The sequence below is a fragment of the Eretmochelys imbricata genome, chromosome 6 (assembly GCF_965152235.1).
Source record: "Eretmochelys imbricata isolate rEreImb1 chromosome 6, rEreImb1.hap1, whole genome shotgun sequence".
NCBI lineage: Eukaryota > Metazoa > Chordata > Testudines > Cheloniidae > Eretmochelys > Eretmochelys imbricata.
The window spans coordinates 126130565-126150579 of NC_135577.1; the positions used below are offsets into that span (position 1 = coordinate 126130565).

Consider the following 20015-nt stretch of genomic DNA (forward strand, 5'->3'; position numbering starts at 1 on the left):
AACCCTATCCTCTGGCTCTCCCTAAACCTCTGACTGCCAGAAGCTGAGACTGGACCACTGGGGATGGATCACTTGATATTTGTTCTGTTCTATTCATTCCCTCTGAAACACCTGGCATTGGCCACTGTTGGAAGACAGGATATTGGGCTAGATGGTCCACTGGCCTGACCCAGTATGGTCATTCTTATGTTCATTTCTGTGGAATGCTGTTGGATCGTTCCAATGGAATTCTACGGTTCTTTTCCATATGGGGAACAAAGATGCTAAATTAAACCAAAAACAAATAATTCACTACAAGTTAACTAGTCAGCTTTTGTGAGGTGGACATCCCCTAGGAACAACTGAGCTGAGACCAACTGAATTTCACATACATCTTCTGTATAGTAAAGACTGTTAGTTACTATTGTACTGTCCTATATCTGAGCCTATGAGCAAGAGGCGAAAGCTTTCTGTATCCTGGGCCAGTATTGATCCCCTGAGCAAGCATTTCATTTCCAGCTAGTGTTTCAATAGAGAGAGACTCAGGGGAATGCAGCACCCTTCAAGATAAATGTTGATTTAATTCCTCTTGTTAAGGAGAGGCTATTAGTTAAGTGTCAGCATGCTCAGCACTGTACGGGACACAGACAGTACAAGGAGCTTACACTGACCAGCTGGAAGGTCATTGCAACAGGGAGTGGGAGCCTTTCCTTTGGACTGGGAAAGAATGCACTTATGTTGTCCGCACAGAGGAAGTAAAGCAGTCACTCATGCTGTGAAGACCTTAGGAGAAGATGGTGGGAAAACAAAGCTTCCCCAGGAAGAAGACAGCTGCACACACTGGGTGGATGTATGCTTGTATGGAAGGGGAGACAGTTTATAGGAAAAAAAGAATGGAATCTGGATTATTTCCACAGGGGCATGACCACATGCTGGGCCAGTTTAAGTGAACCTAGGTGAGTGACACTAAGCTGGTGTTTCACACAGAGCTCCCATGCAGCAACTGGGAATTTGGAGTCTCATCCTGGAAAGGCTGAGCACGTGCCCCCACAAGAGAGGAGATCTGCCTTTTTCTGGGAGACAAAAGCATCTGCTGGAGATGGGGAGGTGAACTTGGAACCCTTTGCTTCCTGGTACCTTTTACTGATGGCAGACTGGTCATTTCCTCCTGGGCTGGACTTTCTACTCTAGTTCCATTATGTGATTTTGGAACAGGGGCAAGACAGATTCTCTCCTCCTCTCAATCCTTGCTCATAGATCCAAGAATTTATCCTCCGTTTCCAAAGCCTTTGACAGTGTTGAGTAGCTGAGCCAAGTCACCAGCTTCTTCCAGAGGCAGACGCTAGGATGTGGCTGACAATACCCTCTCACCTCCAGGAGGCAGCAGCTGCGGCTTTTCGTGCTTGACTCCATTTTTACGTTTAGGAGGGGCTGAGGGAGAAACAAGGGGGTGGGGGGTGGAATGAGGATGACAACTGGCCTTCCCTGTACAGACTGAACCTTCAGCTTCCCTGCAGTGGGATATAGTCACCATCCTCTGAAGGAGGTACGTTCTAAACATTTACAACCCACTGTGCCCTGTGTACTGGTGATTTGTACCTGTACAGATGTGCTGCACTGGCAAAAAGATAAGCTGTATTGGTGTAAACCTAAGCTGATAACATCCCAAAGTAAACTGTATCAGCATAAACTCTGGGCAGCATGTCCCCATTAGGAGGTTGCAGCAGCTAACTACATCAGTGGAAATTTCCTTAAAGTAGACAGGGGCTTAGAGAGGGTCCTGGGAAAGCTGAGGTTCTGAAAGGCCTCTTTCCCTTTCACACCGTCACAAAAGCTGCTATTGAAACCAGCAGCCTCGTTTAATACATTGGGGAGAAATCTGTGGTTTACTGTTAGTTTGGAAAGTTCCCTAAACCAACATCATACCCCAAACACATTTGGTTCTGTCATTAGGAGCAGGAGAGTAAGCTTGTGAAAAAGACCCCCCCCCCAACACTGCTACTTTAAAAAGCAAACAGACAATATTTGAAACAAATCCAAAATTTTATTTCATACACATACATTGATCACATGGGATGAGTGTGTGCACTATATCACAACTTCAAGTTTCCCTGTTTAAAAAAAACAAGAACAAAAAGCAAAACAAAAAAACCCCACTGACATTTACACTGACCCTCTTCCTGAGGACAGATCGCTTCTTGTGTAGGTGGATGCATCCACCTATCTGGCTGACATGATATAATGTACATGTTGCAACTCACCACTGCTATAAACAAAGTTTGTAAGGCTGTGGGGGGGGGAGGGATCACGTGCCCGCACACAGATATTTTTATTGAAAAGACCTTCAGTATGTCAAAAAAATTATGTTGAATATACAGAATCAATATATTTTCAATATTGAAATACTAATTTTACTTTTTTATGGGGGAAAATTTTCGTGGTAAGTAAAATTTCTACTTTGCTAATGAAAGCGGGTCTGTGTAAATATAAATACTAGGGTGAGATTTTCTGGTTGCCTCCCCAGTTTAAAAAAAAATATATCAGAATTATAACAAAAAAAGAGACAATGAATGTTTTGGTGTAATTTAAAAATCTCCTTATATTCATTTCATGTAGCATTCTTTTAAAGAATTTAAGCTGTAAAATATGTAAGTCATTAAAAAGTTATGACAAAACTTCATGACAGGATTGGAGTACTGTTCCAGGATTAGCGAGATTTAGGGTCTTGGCTAATTAAGATATGCTTCATTGTCAGTTATAGTAGATCTTATTAAAAAAAAAAAAACAGTTGCAATTTACATTGTTTTTACCACTACAAGTGAAAACAGCTGTAGAGTTACTCATTGGTCAAATGAAACCTAAGCTAGTCAAACATACAGTATAAAGATTGAAATACAGGATCTTGTATTTGAAAGCTAGCAAGGCAAGTCGTACACCATTTAGCTACTGGTTGTATTGTATAAATATTCCCAGATGCCGAGAATCAGAAAGAGAATCCACTGTTACAATAAGTGGTTTTTGCCACAGAAACCCTTCTGCCTGTACACAAGGATGTAAGTAGAAAAGTTAGTGTAAAAAAAAAAAAAAAAGATTTCTACTTTGTTACAGGCTATACAGATTTTCTGACAGGTACCTTAAGACTCTGTCCTTTTAAATACAAAAATTTGAACTCATACCTGATTTGGAACTTCATATTAACAGGGTTGCCATGGATCCGGAATTATCCTAATTTTATAGCTGCTGGGTTTTTGAACCAAAGATGAAAGTGTTCTAAGGGTTCAGAATAGCATGAAAAGCTAGAGCCGCTCTCAACCAGTGGCACAGAACCTTATGATCAGATCCTTTATTAATGCGGTTTAGGTTTGAGGCGTATCGGTGTCTTTGCAATCACAGCAGTCCCACTTCAGGCCAAAGGCCAGAACACAATTTTAACAGCAGTAGAAAGGCAAAGCTGACCTTGAGGAGATTCATGTTTTGAGTCATATACTGTAACCTGTCTCTCAGAACTCTTTATGGGGCCATTTCAGATGGCCTCAGCCTCTATCTGAAATATTAGGTTTTTGTGGTGTTCAAATTGATATGTTTGAGCCTATGGGCTTGTCTTCTCACTCTCCATCTGGTTATGGCAAGTTTCCTAAAGCTTATTAAACAAATGTCAATTTCAGGCTACATGTAAGCAAAGCACTGGGTGCTGCCACCAGGACACCATTCTGACGGTTTGGCTTTGCCCTGATTGGCAGGGCTCATCCGATCGATTAGGGAGCCACTTCTACATCTTTCTTAATGCCTCATTATCCCGCCTGTAGGCTTATAAATGGAGGCACACCTATAACAGCTGCTCAAAACATTACATGCACAAAGCAAGGAAGTTGCAAGCTTCCACCTTAAGCCGTGAGGGGTATGTTGTGTCAATATTCCATCCTGTAGTTGGGGGCTTTATTGAAAGATGCGCCTGATTTTCTTTACTCTCGTCTTGTTTCCTGCTGGGATGTTAAAGCGGTAAGAAATACATGGTGAGAGCTCAGAAAGGGCTGGATAGTTAGTGACTGGATAACAGGAGTCCAACATATTAACAAAAGTTTCAGGGGTTGATAGATCACCCTTAGTCCTTCACTATGGAGTCCTCTCACTATTATAACCATATGCACATTTGCCACCTGCATTTGCCATTGTTGGGGTACAGAGTGCTATGGCCCTTCTGTCATTAAAAGCATTTTCTGAATAATCAGTGGGGGAAGAGGGGATTGAATTTAGCAGTCAGAGTCGTTGGCAGAGGGAGTTTAGAGCCAACAGAGTTGGGAAAAGATACCCCTTGGGGGCAGCATAGCAGAAGCAGAGAATTGGGCAGGGGGTGGACAAGCTTGCAGTGCCTTCCAGCTGAAGCCCCCCGCTGAGTCAAGCCGTGTTTGGATCAGCCACTTAGTACAGTGGAGCAGCTGGCTTGCTGTGTGCTGGTTCTGTCATGCTGCTTAAGGGACATGGTTCAGAGAAGATGTGCTGCTGTGAAAAGTTAATACAGATAGAGGGATATTTAAAAAAAAAAAAAAAATCAAGATATATGGGGAAAGAGGAGGCACCGAAGGGTATGGGAGGACCAGAGAAAACTTGGTCAAAATAAATGTATATCATTTTTCTTCTTAGTTTTACCCTGTGACCTCCAGGGATCTGAGTGACCCTAAACTCCTGGTATAAACCATCCCGATTTCAGGAATAGGCTCCTCAATAGCTGGCAACCCTACATAACAGGAGAGGTATTTCAGGCACATCTAAGGCATTTGAGTAGTTTCTCTTTGCTGTCAGAACATCTTTTGTTTTTTCTCTACAGCTTTTCCACCAGCACGTGGCTCCAAACAATAGAAGTTTCTAAATGGAGTGAACACAGGGATATTTTCATGCACTATTACTTAAAAGTAGTCACAAAAATATGAAGCACCAATCACAACACCTGATTTACTTTTACTTGCAAAATTGAAGCTACCATATACAAGTGTGAGAAATCGTGGTAATAGGTTGCTAGAAACACAGACAGACAGCATTCACATGGCAGATGTGAACTATCACTGACTAAGCCCTTGCTAAACGGTTTAGTTTGTTATCTTTTGAGGAATCCCATCCATCTCTGGGCTACCCTAATGCAAAAAAAACAAACAAGCACAAGACCGAACATGAATATAATAGTAATCTAGCCTGTTGTGATATTTGACAATTCAACTTAAATAAGAGTATTATTTGGAAAAACCCAACAATAATCATTCCAGTGAGGTTATACACAGCCTCAGCCTTTACCTTGCTCAGCTCAAGTGTCTTTTTTAAAGATGGAAACAATCAAACAAGGGTTTGTTTTTTGTTGGGGTTTTTTGGGAGCAGAAAAGTGACACGCTTAATCTTTACATATTTTTCTACCTCAGATCTTCAGCCTCACGATGTAGATCTTATGCCCCAAAAGGTGACCAGTTTCTTTAAACATGCACATCTCTGGAGCTTCCAGGCCTTGTTATTTTTTAAATTCCGTGGACTAGAAAGTTGTCCACATTGCTAAAAACGCTACATCAGTGTTCAAAGCGGGCCAAGTGCATGTCAGGCTCATGGAGGGCTTACAGAATCGCACAGAAGAACTTCTTCTCTCTAAAGGGATTTTCTGAAGCTGGCACCGGGGTCAGTAGAGGGTCTTCCTTGGCATGGGCTTCGCAGTATGCCATCAAGTCTGCCGCTGCTTTTGACACCTGAAAATAAATGCACACACACTGTATAAGCCTTGGATGAGCTACACTGTCTGGAGCGCCTCCACTTCAGAGCACACAAAGGAGGGAGTACTTCAGCAGCACGGAATTAAAGGGTCTTATTTGGCCGAATGGAAGACTGAGAAGTTGCCTCAAGTTCCTACTTGCTCCTCCACTCTGCTCACTACCAATGGATGGACTTTCTAGCTAGACATTACAATAATCATAGCACTGTCCTGGTTCACTACTGGGCATTCACAGTATCCCTTAGGTAAAATACGCTTAGGTAGAATGGAATAGGCTAGGAATCTGAAGTACTCCTGAACTATGAGATCCATTTTAAAATGGTGCAGAAAGAGGGGAAATCCCCCTTTAAACTGCATTACTCTTCTACTTAGAGAACAAACCCTTTTGAAGCAGCTGTAAGCATCAGCAAACTTCCGTGCAGTTGGGCTAACACTTTAACTGCAATGTAGACATACCCTAAGTGACTAGTGCCAAACACCTGCAGCTGGCCCATGCCAGCTGACTTGGGTTCAGGCTAAGGGGCTGTTTAATTGCAGTGTAGACGTTCTGGCTCAGGCTGCAGCCAAGCTCTGGGACCCTTCCACCTCCCAGGGTCACTAGAGCCTGGGATCTAGCCCAAACTGGATGTCTACACTGCAATTAAGCAGCCCCAGCCCAAGTCAGCTGGCATGGACCAGCTGCAGGTGTCTATTTGTAGTGTAGACATAAAGGCCAAAGTGGAGATCCTCGCCCAGGCTTTATTCAGTCCTTACTCATGCAAGTGGAATTTGCCTGACGAAAGCCTGAGGGAAGACCTCCAACCAGAAAATATAATGCAAACTGAACTTCACCCTTCCTAGATGCTAGTGCTGTAACAACTGGAACTTCCATTGTTTTTCTTCCCAGTATGGAGTATTTGCATTTATCACGTCTACACTAGACACCATAAATCGATCCCAGATAGATCGATCACTACCCGCTGATCTGGCGGGTTGTGTAGACATGGCCTGAATGTTGAAGATCCTCTCCTGGCCTTATAAATGGGCTGGTCACCCCCTCAACACTGCACATGCACAGATTCAGTGTCCCAAACTTTCATCCGCTCCCTGGAGATTTCCCAATTTAGTCTAAACTTAAGAACAATCGATGTAAATCTTTGCACAAGCTTCCTTGTAGGCAGGGTGTTGCTATGGTTATTTTACCCTGCGAGACCTCCTGTCTCATCTCCTAGCTCTTGGATTCCACCAGTTATCTTCCAGGGTTGGAGGCTAGGGGGCCCTCCACCTGATCTGACTAGGCCTCCGACTCCTAGAACCTGAAAAACCTACTACAGAGCCACTCTCCAGCCAACCCTCTACTGCTAGGAGCAGACACCAATATTCGCCCGCGTAATCAATTCTGAAGCTCAGTTTACTTTGTGTTTCAGGAGCCTGATGAGGTCAATAAGAGGTCAGGGCAGGCCAGCTGGGAGATTTGACCTAGTAAAGAAGATCACCTGATCAGATGGTAACTTCCACTTTCAGTATAAAGCGGAAGAATAAAACAGACCTGCATTTTTGCTGTAGCATCTTTGATGTCCAAATCCGAAACAATTTCTACACAATAAAATGTATTTTATCAACTATCTAAAACTTGTGTGGATTTCTTTTGATGTTAAGATGGTTTTCATTTGCATCTCTTTCAGGCAATCCAGCCTTCTAGTTCTCTCCCCCCCCCCCCACCACCACCACGCAGCCTCTCTTCAAGGCATTTAACAGCTAACACAAATCTATTAGCAAAGACTAAGAGAAAACCTATGCGGGCTGCAAATCTATTTTTATCTCCGTTGAGTTACAGACTGGCTTTTGATCCATCAATACCTTTGATCTGATTTGATCTTACCAAGAAAAAAAATTCACACTGTGCAGGTCACACTAGACTGCAAATAGCTTGCAAAAATACATGCTACAATATTTATCCACGATTATAAATAAAAAAGGGATGTGGCAGGTCATCTTTATACCACGTCGACCCCTTCCAGTGGAGGGTTGTGGTTGCCATGGTAACAAATATTGGTGGATACAGTTATCTATTCAGAACAGGAAACTAGCTCAGTGGAAACTCTGGAGCAGCGAGGAGACATTACCAAGTGATGAAGTTCAGATATTGGTATGTCCCACTTGGGAATCAGCGACATTTGACTTGGAGCCAACTTGAACACAGTTTAAGCAGCAGAGTTACATTACGCCTTTCAAAACCTGCACGTATTTGGGGGACAAGATTCGGAATATATACCGGAGCATGAAAACCATGCAGTTGAATGCATCAGATTGGTACTTAAGCTGAAGAAGCAGCCGCCATAGATGCATAATTCTCCTTTTGTGCAGGCAGCTGGTTTTTTGGCACGCACCATTACGTGTCTGTGCCCACATTCAATACAGACACCCAGTTTGGAATGTTGGCCTCTAAAAACCGAATCTGTCCATGATCACAATTGTAATGATTGTTTATAGTAGCATTCATCACGTGCTAGGGGCTTTCTGGACAAACCAAGAAGGGACAGCCCAATCCCTGAGGAGCTCACCGTTTAAGGACAGAAGTTGGTAAATATTGGAGGGGCAGAGGCAGAACTGTGCCCATTTACTACAACTCAGATGAACGTTATAGGGGCTCATTATTCCAGTGTAGTAACGTACGGACCAGCACTAAGAGACCTATATGCAGCCAACGCAGAGGAAGACCTCCCCGAAAGGATCACTCTTTTCCCCCCCGCCCCATTGGGAAAAGAGACTTGAAAAGATAACTTTGCTTTTCATTTTGCTGCATTTCTCTAAGCAAGTCCAGGTAAACCACTGAGCCCAATTTCATGCATTAACATTATCTGAAGAACAAAGTGTCTGAAATACATTAAATGAGATGCTCAACTGTAGTCGTCTTCAAACAATACCAATTCATTGTGAAAGAGCATCTTCCTGTTTCCTAAAAGGCCATATAATTACCACTGGTTTAACTGAATTTCCTAAACCCTCTAGTTTGCCCATTGGGTACAGTTCATGGTCACACCAGCAAAGTATCCATCACTGAATAGGAAAGCTAGGAAACTTTCTTAATGTCACAGATTTGAAGACAGGAGGACCATTATGATCATCTAGTCTGACCTCCAAGAGAACACAGGCCAGAGATTTTTGCCCAGTGAGATTCCTGCATCTAGCCTGACATAATTTAGAAAAAACTATTCAGTCTAGATTTAAAGACTCAGTGATGGAGGATTTACCGCACCCCTTGCTAATCCATTCCAGCAGTTAATTACCCTAACTGTTAAAAACAAACATTTGAAGTACGCAAGTTCACACTGGAACTTCCAGCCATTGGATCATGCCTTTGTCTGCCAGATTAAAGAGCTCTCGAATATCAGATCTCTTCTCCCTAGGTAACTGTAGGCCACGATCAATTCAACTTAATGTTTTGTTCAATAAGCTAAATACACAGAGCTCTAGGACTTGAGGGACACTCTAGATCTCTAGCTTGTGTTTTATAAGACGGACTACATGGCTTCAGTAATCCCATCTGGCCTTAAAATCTATGACTTGATATGACTTGCAGAAGACTCATCATAGAACCACAAAGAACATGCTAGTTACCCAGTGCTTTCAACCATGCTTTACCTTTATTCTGTCAATGTTGGCCTCCATTTTCAGCTGTTCCACCAGCTTCCTGGCTTGTGCGATGCTGGCGGTGTTGTTGCTGGCCATCTGAGTGGTGGTTGCGCTTTTCAGATGTGCTGTGGAAACCAAGTGAATTAAGGCAATACATCAGGGAACTAATAAACTGGATTTGTCGCAAGCGCCGCAGTGCCATGGAATCTAATAAAGGGTGTCTGTGATTAACAGAGATGTCGGTGTGTGTGTGAAGTTTAGTGTGGTCTCAATCCATTTTTTATATGGGTAAATGGCCTCAAAAGATGTAAAGCCTGGATGTAGTAACATTGTCATGCTTCTAGCAATGTTCCTCCTCTTTGCAGTGTCTATAGCAGTTAGGAGTCAAAAATGATAAGGGTCCCATAGCCAGAAGCACTATTCCAGCATTAAGCAATGTTCTCTCATCACACCACTACACACCAACAAAGTTAAATCTAGATTTGCCTGTTGGTGTTAGGTGAAAGAAGCAGGCCCACCGTTTATATCCTTACTTGGACAGGGAAAGGGAAAGAGATCTGGGGTTGGAGGCAGACGGGAACATACTTTAGTTTTACAGCTCTGATGGGGCTGAGTCTCCAGTGCTGTAACCATCCATCACCTTGTTGTTCCCCATGGTAGATTTTTAAACTGCACTTAGCCTGCTCTTTGGGCTACTGCTGTTGCTCTGATGCAGACCAGCTGTAAAGCCAATGGTGTTTTCACTTTTGGCGTAATGCAGCAAGCTTTCTAGAGAGCAGATAGTTAAATCAGTAATTAGGATTTTCACTTCCAGGTGGGTAGGAGCGAGAAGTATCATTAATGGAGAAACTTTTCCCATTACCTTCCCAATCAGAACAACAGCGCTATAATTATGCACGGAATGCAAGCAAGCATTTCCTCCAGTCCTGGAACAAAGTAGCATCTACCATAAAAGCCCCTCTCAGTTTCAACTTTACATGACAGCAAACGGATGTTTTCAACAAGGTCTCTAGTCGACAGCTTGAAGTGTCTTTCAAGCTGCCTGTAGCAGTAATATCAGTCATTATACTGTATTTAAATACCAAGCTTTACTATAAAATAATTAGGAAATACGCACCCGTGCAGTTAAGTAGTTGGCTGTAATATACCGATTTCTAGAGACAGACATGGTGCATTGGTCTAGCATTTCACTGTCCGCACAACAAGTGAGCATTTAGATGCAAAACAGGATATTGTCACTTCCTGTTTCTTTAGGGTTTCCTACAAAAGGATAACTGCAATCGTTCATTATGTTGCCAAGTCTACATGGTCTCTATAAAGCATGCTTTTTTAAGTTGGCTCTGCCTACACTGGGCAGAAAAACCAGTGTGTGCATCTTTCCAGCAAGGGCTCCATTTAAGCAGGATTAGTACTTTGCAAGCACAGACATGATCAATGTAAGACATGAGACACAGTTGAAGTGCATTGGGCTATCCCAGGCGGAGCTAGGAGAATAAACGGACTTTTCAGATTTCTGGCAGTTCCGGGGTTGGGGGGGGGGCGGGAAATCAGTTTGTGTCCTACTGAAACTGAAATTTTTGGAGAATTGAAAGATTTTATTTCAGGTATTTTAATAAAATGAAGGGCTCAATTCATAAAAGCTGAGGAGGCAGCAGTAATGCACCCCCCATAGCCTTTAGCCTGGTGGTGAGAGCACTCACCTGGGATGTGAGAAAGCCAGGTTCGAATCTCTGCTCCTGCCCCCCCCGAGGCGTGTGCCCAAAGCACCAGGCTATTGTCTATTCTGGGCTCTCTCTCAATCTCACAGGCTGAAGATGTTCCACTTTGTCCAAACAAACAGTCACTGGAGCAGGGATTGGAACCTAGATATCCCCCCTGCTCCCAACTGGGGACAGTCAGGCGTTCTCACTCTTTCTCCCAGCCAATGACTATCCAAATATTTTATCATTTCTCCATGGGCACATGTAAGAATTTCTGAGCTAGAAAGACCAAGCTAGAGTCAGCTCCGTATTCTCTATGGCCCATATTTTCCTTCAGAGAGATAACGAGTAAGGGGGCAGAGAGGCATTTCTTCAAAACAACCCCCCCTCAAGGGATCTCCAACTGGCTCTGAAAACCGTCAGAAGGTCTAGTTTTGGCCATTTTAACCTGAGCCAGCTTAAAGGGAAGGATCCAAGGGTGGTCACCCTACAGCACTTGTGTTAAATCCTTCAACTCAGGAACTCATCTTGGGGACTGCTCAGAGAAAACCAGAGCCTGACATGAAGCCACTGCAGTGCAGTTCCCATTCAGGCCTGTCAGCTTAGGATATGCTGGGGTAGCAACGAGGAGCAAGTGGCAAAGAAAGCTCATAGTGGGTTCTGGGAAGTGGGCGGGCGCAAGCCCACCCATGGCTAAATGACTCTCCACCAGCCTATGGGGACGATGCACTGAGTCCGGGACTCAGGCTGGTAGGTAGGATGCGTGTTTCAAGGAGACCTTGAACTCGAAGAAGAGCTCTCCACAAAAACCCCTCCTGATCCCCATGCCTTCTCCACACCCAATGTGCCCTTTGCACTTAGAATTAAGTAACAAAGTGTTTTACCAAAACGGTCTTCTCCGTGATTTGCTTCTCTAGTGAAAGGTCTGCTGATCTTCAATAGTCAATACCTTTAAGTGGGGAAGGGAAAAAAAAAAAAAGAGAATATTTATTAGACTGACACTTTACATTAGATCAAGGTCGTTGAATGACTGCGATGGTACAGACAGTACTTGGAAAGGAAGAGGTGTCAAAACATCATTCAGAGGCTCAGCAAGCTTTAAAACTCAGTTCAGAAAGGCAGAATGTACTGGGGGGGTGGGGTTATTCCAAGATGCTTGGTGAGATGACGTATTGATTTTTATTCTATTCACTTTTCCATACTGCAACAGGGGTGAGACTAGGAGGGCGGAGTTTCAGGATTTCCGACAGAAATTCCTTCCACTTGTCTCATTCCTCATATAAACAGGCCCGGTCTAGTCATAAGCATCAGAGGATGACTGATAGGTACACAGACCGATCAAATACTGATTCCAATTCACTAAACTAGGAAGAAAGTTACACTACGTTTACCTTATTTACAAGACTTTTTAATTCACTTGGGTCAGGAATGGACTGAGAAATGTTTCAAGAGGAAAAAAACATTTTACAATGAAGGAGATTTCTCATTACATGTGCATTTAATTTATATTACATAGAATACATGAGGGTGATATGGTATAACATTGTCAGTGGCCCTCAGTTGGAAAAGCCAAACTGGACAGTCTCTATGTAAAAGAATAAATGGACACAAATCAGATGTCAAGAACTATAACATTCATAAACCAGTTGGAGAACACTTCAATCTCTCTGGTCACTCGATTACAGACCTAAAAGTCGCAATATTACAACAAAAAGACTTCAAAACCAGACTCCAACGAGAGACTGCTGAATTGGAATTAATTTGCAAACTGGATACAATTAAGTTAGTCTTGAATAGAAACTGGGAGTGGATGGCTCATTACACAATCTATCCCCCCCTCCCCCCCAACGCTCCTCAAACGTTCTTTTTAACTGCTGGAAATGGCCCACCTTGATTATCACTACAAAAGGTTCTCTCCCCCCTGCCCCCCGCTCTCCTGCTAGTAATAGCTCATCTTAAGTGATCACTCATTACAGTGTGTATGATAACACCCATTTTTTCATGTTCTGTGTGTATATAAATCTCCTCACTGTATTTTCCACTGAATGCATTCGATGAAGTGAGCTGTAGCTCACGAAAGCTTATGCTCAAATAAATTGGTTAGTCTCTAAGGTGCCACAAGTCCTCCTTTTCTTCCTGCATAGCTCAGTTATGCAACCACACCACATTCCTGCTATTAGAACTGTAATATCATGCTACAGCACCCCTTCATGTATTCTATTTTATATAGATTGTGTGATATGCACACAGATTATCTAGACAAACACAGAGCTGTATAAGGAAATTATAAGATGACATTTTAAGAAGCAAGATAGAGTTCTGAGATTTAAGATAAGTTGTTAAGCCTCTTCAGACAATACTTTATACATAACTACAACAGCAGTTGACCTCTTCCTCACTGAATTGCAGAGTGCATTAAATTCTATTAGATTTGTAGCTGAAAGATGGTTTGTTGGAGATCTGCTTGGAGAAGCAAGCCCTTTAGGGACCAGTGCACCCACAATTTCACTGCTTCCTGCCAACCCCTGGAGCAAGCACTGTTTACAGTTTACCTCCTGTTGATTTAGGAGCCTGGAATGCTGGAAGGAGTTCACTGGGTTAGAGTCTGCCTTTCATACAGATGTCCGCATTTACACTAGCTAATCTACGTGTAAACTGACAAACTTGTTGCTTTGCGGTTAGCAGTGAACCGCTGTGACAGAGAAATACAGACAAGAGCTGGAAGAAAACAAGATAGCTTTCCTGTGCAGCTCTCTGCATGGTTCAGAGTACAGGGTAAGTTCATTTCAACTTTAGACTTGCTCCTCCTTACGCACCTGGAGCTATTTCAGAGAAGAAAATGTTTGACCAAGATCAATACATGCATGATAAAATGAACTAATTGGCTACAGATGTGTCTCCAAGTGCCATTCTCTACAGTGCAGGCTTTTTTTAAGCCAGTGAAGACAGACTGGGACCTAGTTTGGGTAAATTTGCCCAGTTTCATTGTGAAAAGCTTTTCAGCAGCTGCTAACATTTGAATGCGGTGTTCCCTAGCGGAACCCGGTGGGAGGAGCGATTCCTGTCTACCCCACAGGAAGCCCAAGTCATTTCTACTGCAGTTGCATCTCGAGGTCCCAGCTAAGCTCAGGCTCCCCTTGTTCTAGATCCTGTCCAAACATGCAGCAGCAGGGTGGCCAAATTTCTAATGTCCGAAAACCAGGCCCTCCCCAGCCCATGTCTTGCCCCCAAAGCCCCACTCACCCGTCTCCTGAGGTCCCACCCCTCTCCCCGCCTCACCTCCAGCATGAATAGCCCCAAGGGACTTGCGAAGCCCAGCTCCAGCAGGCTGCCAGGGAGTAAAGGTCAGAAGAGCACTGCAGCCACACAGGAGTAGCCCAGCAGCCCCCTTCCCCTACGCTGCCCACCCCAGAGCACAGCCAGAAAAAGCACCTGGCTGGCAGGGCAGCTCGCCTCTCTCCCTCCTGGGGAACGATCCCTGCCCGCTGAGAGCTCCTTACCCCACTCGCCATGAGCCCTGCACTCTGGCCTCTGCTGCCACCCTGCAAACCATGCTCCTCAAAGGGGCTGCCTGCGGCCCGAGCTGGTGCCTGGCGTCCTGCTGCAGGACTTGCCGCTTCAGGGCTGGCCAACAGGCTGCCACTATTCCCTTGCCCACAGTAACCAGACTTTTAGTGTCCGGTCAGCACAGCTGACTGGACACTGTCAGGTTTCCTTTTCAAGGGGTCTTTCTGGTCAAAAACCGGACAACTCTAAGCAGGAGGCACTTCCTAGCCCAGTGAATTTACAGTCTGAAGACACAAAGGTAGGAGGAAAAAAACAGAGGCACAGAGCCAGAAAGTGACTTGCCCAAGGTCATAGAGCAGGTCAGCGGCAGAGTTGAAGTCAGGTCTGCTGACTCCCAGTCCAGTGATCAAGCCACTACACCACACTACCTCAAGTGCCCTGAGAGCCTCAGATGAAAAGTGTTCCTGTACATACAGAGCATTATTACAGCATTTCCTTCACAGTGAAACGGGACAGTTAGGGTTGCAAAACAGTTTCCGCTACAACCCAACTAGCTCAGAGCCCTGAAGAATTCACCTGGTGGAGTGATGTTCTCCACAGACAGTTGGTCTTTGCTCAAAGGGACTTTTTTAGAAAGTCCCTTTCACCATTTTTGAGTTGGGATGGGAAATATTTCCTTTCTACACCATGAAAAACCTAGACATTCCCCCCTCCCCATAATTTAAAGAACAGGAAAGGAGATTTGGCATGCAAATAGTCTTCATTGAGAAGCAAGCCCATAGGCAGAGATCACATCGGGGAGCGGGCACAAAAGGCAGGCAGGTTTGATAAATCAGGCAGGTAAAACAAGCAGAAAAGCACCCTTGCCTGTATTGTCTACAGACTGGGGACAGAACTAGAGGGAAAAATCCCTTTGTCTATGCTATCCCTTAGGGAGACCTGTACAGTCTCCCCTACTCACAGGGTGATCACTCTGTGACATCAGTCCCCTCCAGAGCTACAGTTTCCCCTTACCAGGGCAGCCTCCTCCCTTTATATCCAGGTCCCCTTTGATTATTAACTGCAGCTGGAGGACCCTCCATCCAGGTCTGATGCTTCTGGCAGGTGTTCCTGATTTAACTCCTTGTCTCCAGGTCAGATCATTAACCCCTTGCTGCCCTCACCTGAGGCGGAGCTTGTGTACCTCACCACAGTCCATAGCTAGGTACGGGATGGGGAAGAAAGGAATTAACATTTGAAGACTGCAGAGTGTACACAGACAGCAGAAAGCATTAGCAAGTCTGACAGCTCGCACTTTGAGACACACGCTCTGGAAAGTGCAAACTACTGAGAATGTGCAATAGCCACTGACTGGCGCCAGCTTGCTCTACCTTTGAATGTCTTTTCTCATTATTTTCCCCCTTTTTACCCTTTTCCTACCAGGAGCAGCCCCCAGAGTGGAGAGTCCAGGGGGTGCAGACATGCATGATCGTAAAGTTAAAGTACCTTTGTGTTTGCAAGATTGGGGGCTGCTGTCGCAAAGTCAATCAGAAAAAAATGAAGGGACCATGTTAGTTCAATTTTCCACAGCCGTGCTCATTTAGCTGTGTTGCATTTTTATTTTTCCCTCCTCCCTTCTGAAATATGCACGCGAGCATGTTACTGTTTATGTTGGTAAAGTGAAGAGCCTGACTTTGCGATGCTCTGACTGGTTTCCCTAAGAAAACAGCAACGTTAGAGGGCCGAACCCTGCTCACCATTCTCTCTGAATAGCCCCATTGGATTCAGGGCGGTTACACATGCGAAGGTGAGTAGGATTTGCTGCAGAAGGTGGTTTTTAGCTCTGTTATCTGAAAAGGGTCATAGCTCAGTGATCAAGGAGACATCAGAAGTAAAAAAAGAGTGACAGAACATCAATGCCTTTCGTACGCTATTCAAGAGCTGTTCACCATGCGTGAATGCCATTTCTCATTTGAGGACATATGAAAAAAGGCCTTGCCGTTGAGCTAAAGCTCCCATCTCTGCCTCCATCATTCCCCCTGGATCCTTCCATTTAAAATGCAGGCAGACCCCCGCTGGCTCCAGGAGGCTCAGCACTGGCTCAGCTGCCGGGAGAGGCTCCGAGGAATCCCAGGAAATGATGGCCAACCAGAGAGTGGGGCTGATAGGGAGGATGGGGATAGGAAATGCCCAGACCTATGACGTGTATAAGGGATGGTGACACCTCAGGCAGAAACAGGGATTAACATCGACTTGAAACTAAACAACATGGTTCATTTTGACTCTCTTGGCTGAAAATTCCAGACATCAACTTTTCCCAATAGAAAACTTTTATTTCAAAGAAACCCCATTTCCCAATGGGAAAATGTTTAGTTTGAAATTTTTCTTCCAGCCCCAATTGTAAATTGCAGGATTGGGGCCTCTGATAGGACACGAACATGAGCATTTACCTTAACATATTAATATTTGATATTTCCAGATAGAAAATATTCCTAAAGAACAGAACAAATATAAAATTGTGTTTTTCTTTGAGACCATTACTGACATGCCTTTCAAAGTGTATGACTAGAGATGAAATTAAAAACTTATCAGTTGGTAGAAAGGTACTTCTGAGCAGAGGCTATGAATCAGAGACTGGGGCAGAGAAGGAGAATTGCAAAGAAGTTATGTGAAAGAGCGCCCTACTGCAGGGAGCAAAATTGTGACCTGAATTAAAAGCAAAAAGAAAAATCCACTATCTACATTCCTGGGATCTCCCAAAGCTAGCAGTGACCCTATTCCTCAATAAGGAAAATTTAAAAATTTTGCAGTGAGTGATGCTTTCGTTCACTTTTTCCTTATCAAGTATGAGTGTGTGAAAACAGGGTGTTATATGCAATTCCCATCTTTTGCTCTTATCAAAGCTTCCTTTCTGCTTAGCTAGAGATTTACAGTTTGAAACAGCACCATCCTTGGCCATGGAAGGCTCTGAATGTAGCTGAAATGATGTTGCTCTGATCCTCAGAGAGGCACTCAGAAGGTCCACAGCCTTCATGTGCTATGTAGCAGGGGCTCCTTCTGCTGGGGACGTGCTGCCCAAACTACTCTCCACAGCTCTGTGGCATGTGGACTGCAGGCCAAGTAAGTAAGCCCACAAGTGAGGAAGTGTGAGGTGTAAACTACTTGCAATATTGTCATTTGGCCACTAGATGTCTCTGTATGGTGTACTGGGATTCAGCCAGGGTGCAGTCCCTGGTAAGTAGAGGAGACACAGCTAGAGCTCAAGCTGTGTGGAAGCCCATGTGTGTGTCTGTAGTTTGCAGTTGCCTTGCTCAATAAATGCATCCTGCTGAAGATGGACTATGACTCTGTGTATCTCGCCAAGAAGATTTTGGGGTGGTGCAGCAGCTAAGGAAGAAACTGCAGCTCCGAACCTCTGCACCAATTACTTCCCAGGGTGAAACTCCATCAAACACAGCACATTTACTGAAGTTGTGCACAGGGGCTAGGATTTTTCCCTCAGTAATTCATCTTCACAGCAAATTTTTAAGATTATAAATTTTGAAGTGCTGATCATATACTACCCTCCGTGTTCAAATACCCATCTTTTCAACCACAATTTTAAATGCACGCTTTTCATCTTATATGACGTTGATTTAAATTGCTATTTTGACAATAGCAACTATACTTTTGCAAAGCTTTTAATTCTTCTCAGTTCAGTTTCACTGTGGAGCTTTTCTGAATGTAAGTTTGTACATTATTTTCAAACCAACCAACCACACAACTACGCACGAGCATAAACCTCCAGGAAACCATGGACAATCTTTGGACAATAATAAGTTCAGATACAAGAGCGCTCAATGAAATTAAAAAGAAACAAAACACAGCTGGAGAAAAGAAATGCTTTTTTATACAATGCATAATTACCCTGTGGAACTCATTATTGCTAGATATTGAGAGCAAGAGCTTAGCTGATTGAAAAAGGATAGACATTTATACAGATAACAAGAGCATCTACAGTTATATTAGACAAAGGAAAAAGCGTATAAAAAGGGCTATAAAACTCAGGTTCCAAAGAATATGCCAACCACTCATGAGTGTTTGGAAGAAACTTCTCCTATTATCAGGTTATTGCATAATTATCCACTTAAGATTTTTGGCACCTTCCTCTGAAACATCTGGTGCTGGCCGCTTTCAGAGACAGGATGCTGAACTAGCTGGATGATTGGTAAGATCCAAAGATGGTCCAAATACAGTGGTATGTCAGCTGCCATTGGGTGGATTTGTGCAGAAACAATAACACAGAGATTATTATTGCAGAATATGTGTGCATGCGTGTGTAATTAGGTATCCTATTTGTGTTACTGGGATTTCCCAGTATCACTTTCCTGCTTTTTTGTTAGACAATACATGCCACCCATTATCTCGAATAAGATTCTCATAGCACAGATGTAGTAATTATGCAGGACAGCATTTTCCAGTGGTAAATTGGAACCAATTTAATCAGAGCCAAAGGGAAGTCAAGAGAAAATCCAAGACCAATAGTCTACCTGAATCTTAAGAAAACATACTAAGAAGCAACTTAACTTTACAGCAGTTCCTGAATCCCAATGAGGAATAAACTTTTTTAATATCTAATATAAATAAGAAAACCACATTAAAATATAGCAATATCCATTCTATAACAAAGAAAGGAATTTGTCTTCTTTGCAGGGAAAAGAAACCTTTTAGTGAAATTCACAATGGAATACAGACAGCCTCTTCTATCTGCAGCTTAATGATGCACATGTTTCGGATAATGGGGTTCTTGCCTTGGAGACCGCAGGTTAATGAGTAAGGATACTGTTTATTTCCATGATAATGATGTTTATAAAGTATAGTATATAGGTACTATGTCCCTGGGGTATTACACTTCAGTTACAGCTGTGTATTTCTCACGATTGTTTTGTTCCTTATCCTGTGTACACAGGGATTGTGGATTATTTATGGCATTTTGTAATGGGCTGGATTCATCTGACAAGCAAAACACAAGAAACTCAGGTTTCAGAGTAACAGCCGTGTTAGTCTGTATTCGCAAAAAGAAAAGGAGTACTTGTGGCACCTTAGAGACTAACCAATTTATCTGAGCATGAGCTTTCGTGAGCTACAGCTCACTTCATCGGATGAAACTCAGACACTTCTCCAGGCCCTAAAACTTTCCAGCTGGGTTAGCCTCCCCAGTGCCTACACTCAGAAGAGCTAACCGACTTGTCTGAATTTCCCAGTTTTTAAAAAATAAATAAGAGTGCTTTGTATACTTGAGCAACATTTTCCTCTTTGATGCTTTTTTGGCTCCAGAACTGCAGACTGGCCACTTGTGTTCAGAGGAAAAATACTTCCATTTGAACAGAAAAACTAAGACAGTCCCCCCTAAGAACTATAGTAGCTGGAGATCCTAGGCCAGGCTTTATTCATCTGAATCCCGTGTTTCTGAATTTATTTCATGCCGTTCTTTAGAGTTCGAAAATACA

The 20015-nt window shown here is 43.5% G+C and overlaps 1 protein-coding gene across 7 annotated transcripts in view; it reads right to left on the reverse strand.

The window, feature by feature from the left end:
- Positions 1-2003: 2003 nt before the first annotated feature.
- Positions 2004-20015, reverse strand: part of GNG2 (G protein subunit gamma 2) — a 98777-nt gene continuing 80765 nt past the window's right edge. For 5 of the 7 annotated variants that reach the window (XM_077819640.1, XM_077819635.1, XM_077819636.1 and 2 more), the window contains exons 2-4: positions 11925-11989; positions 9350-9465; positions 2004-5702 (exon numbers count right to left, since the gene is read on the reverse strand). In XM_077819640.1, the coding sequence (XP_077675766.1) occupies positions 5574-5702; positions 9350-9436 (216 nt within the window). In that variant the 5' untranslated portion in view covers positions 9437-9465; positions 11925-11989 and the 3' untranslated portion in view covers positions 2004-5573. Of the gene's footprint in view, positions 5703-9349; positions 9466-10457; positions 10609-11924; positions 11990-13592; positions 13639-20015 lie in introns of those variants that run through there. The other 2 variants (XM_077819639.1, XM_077819642.1) reach the window with 2 other exon arrangements.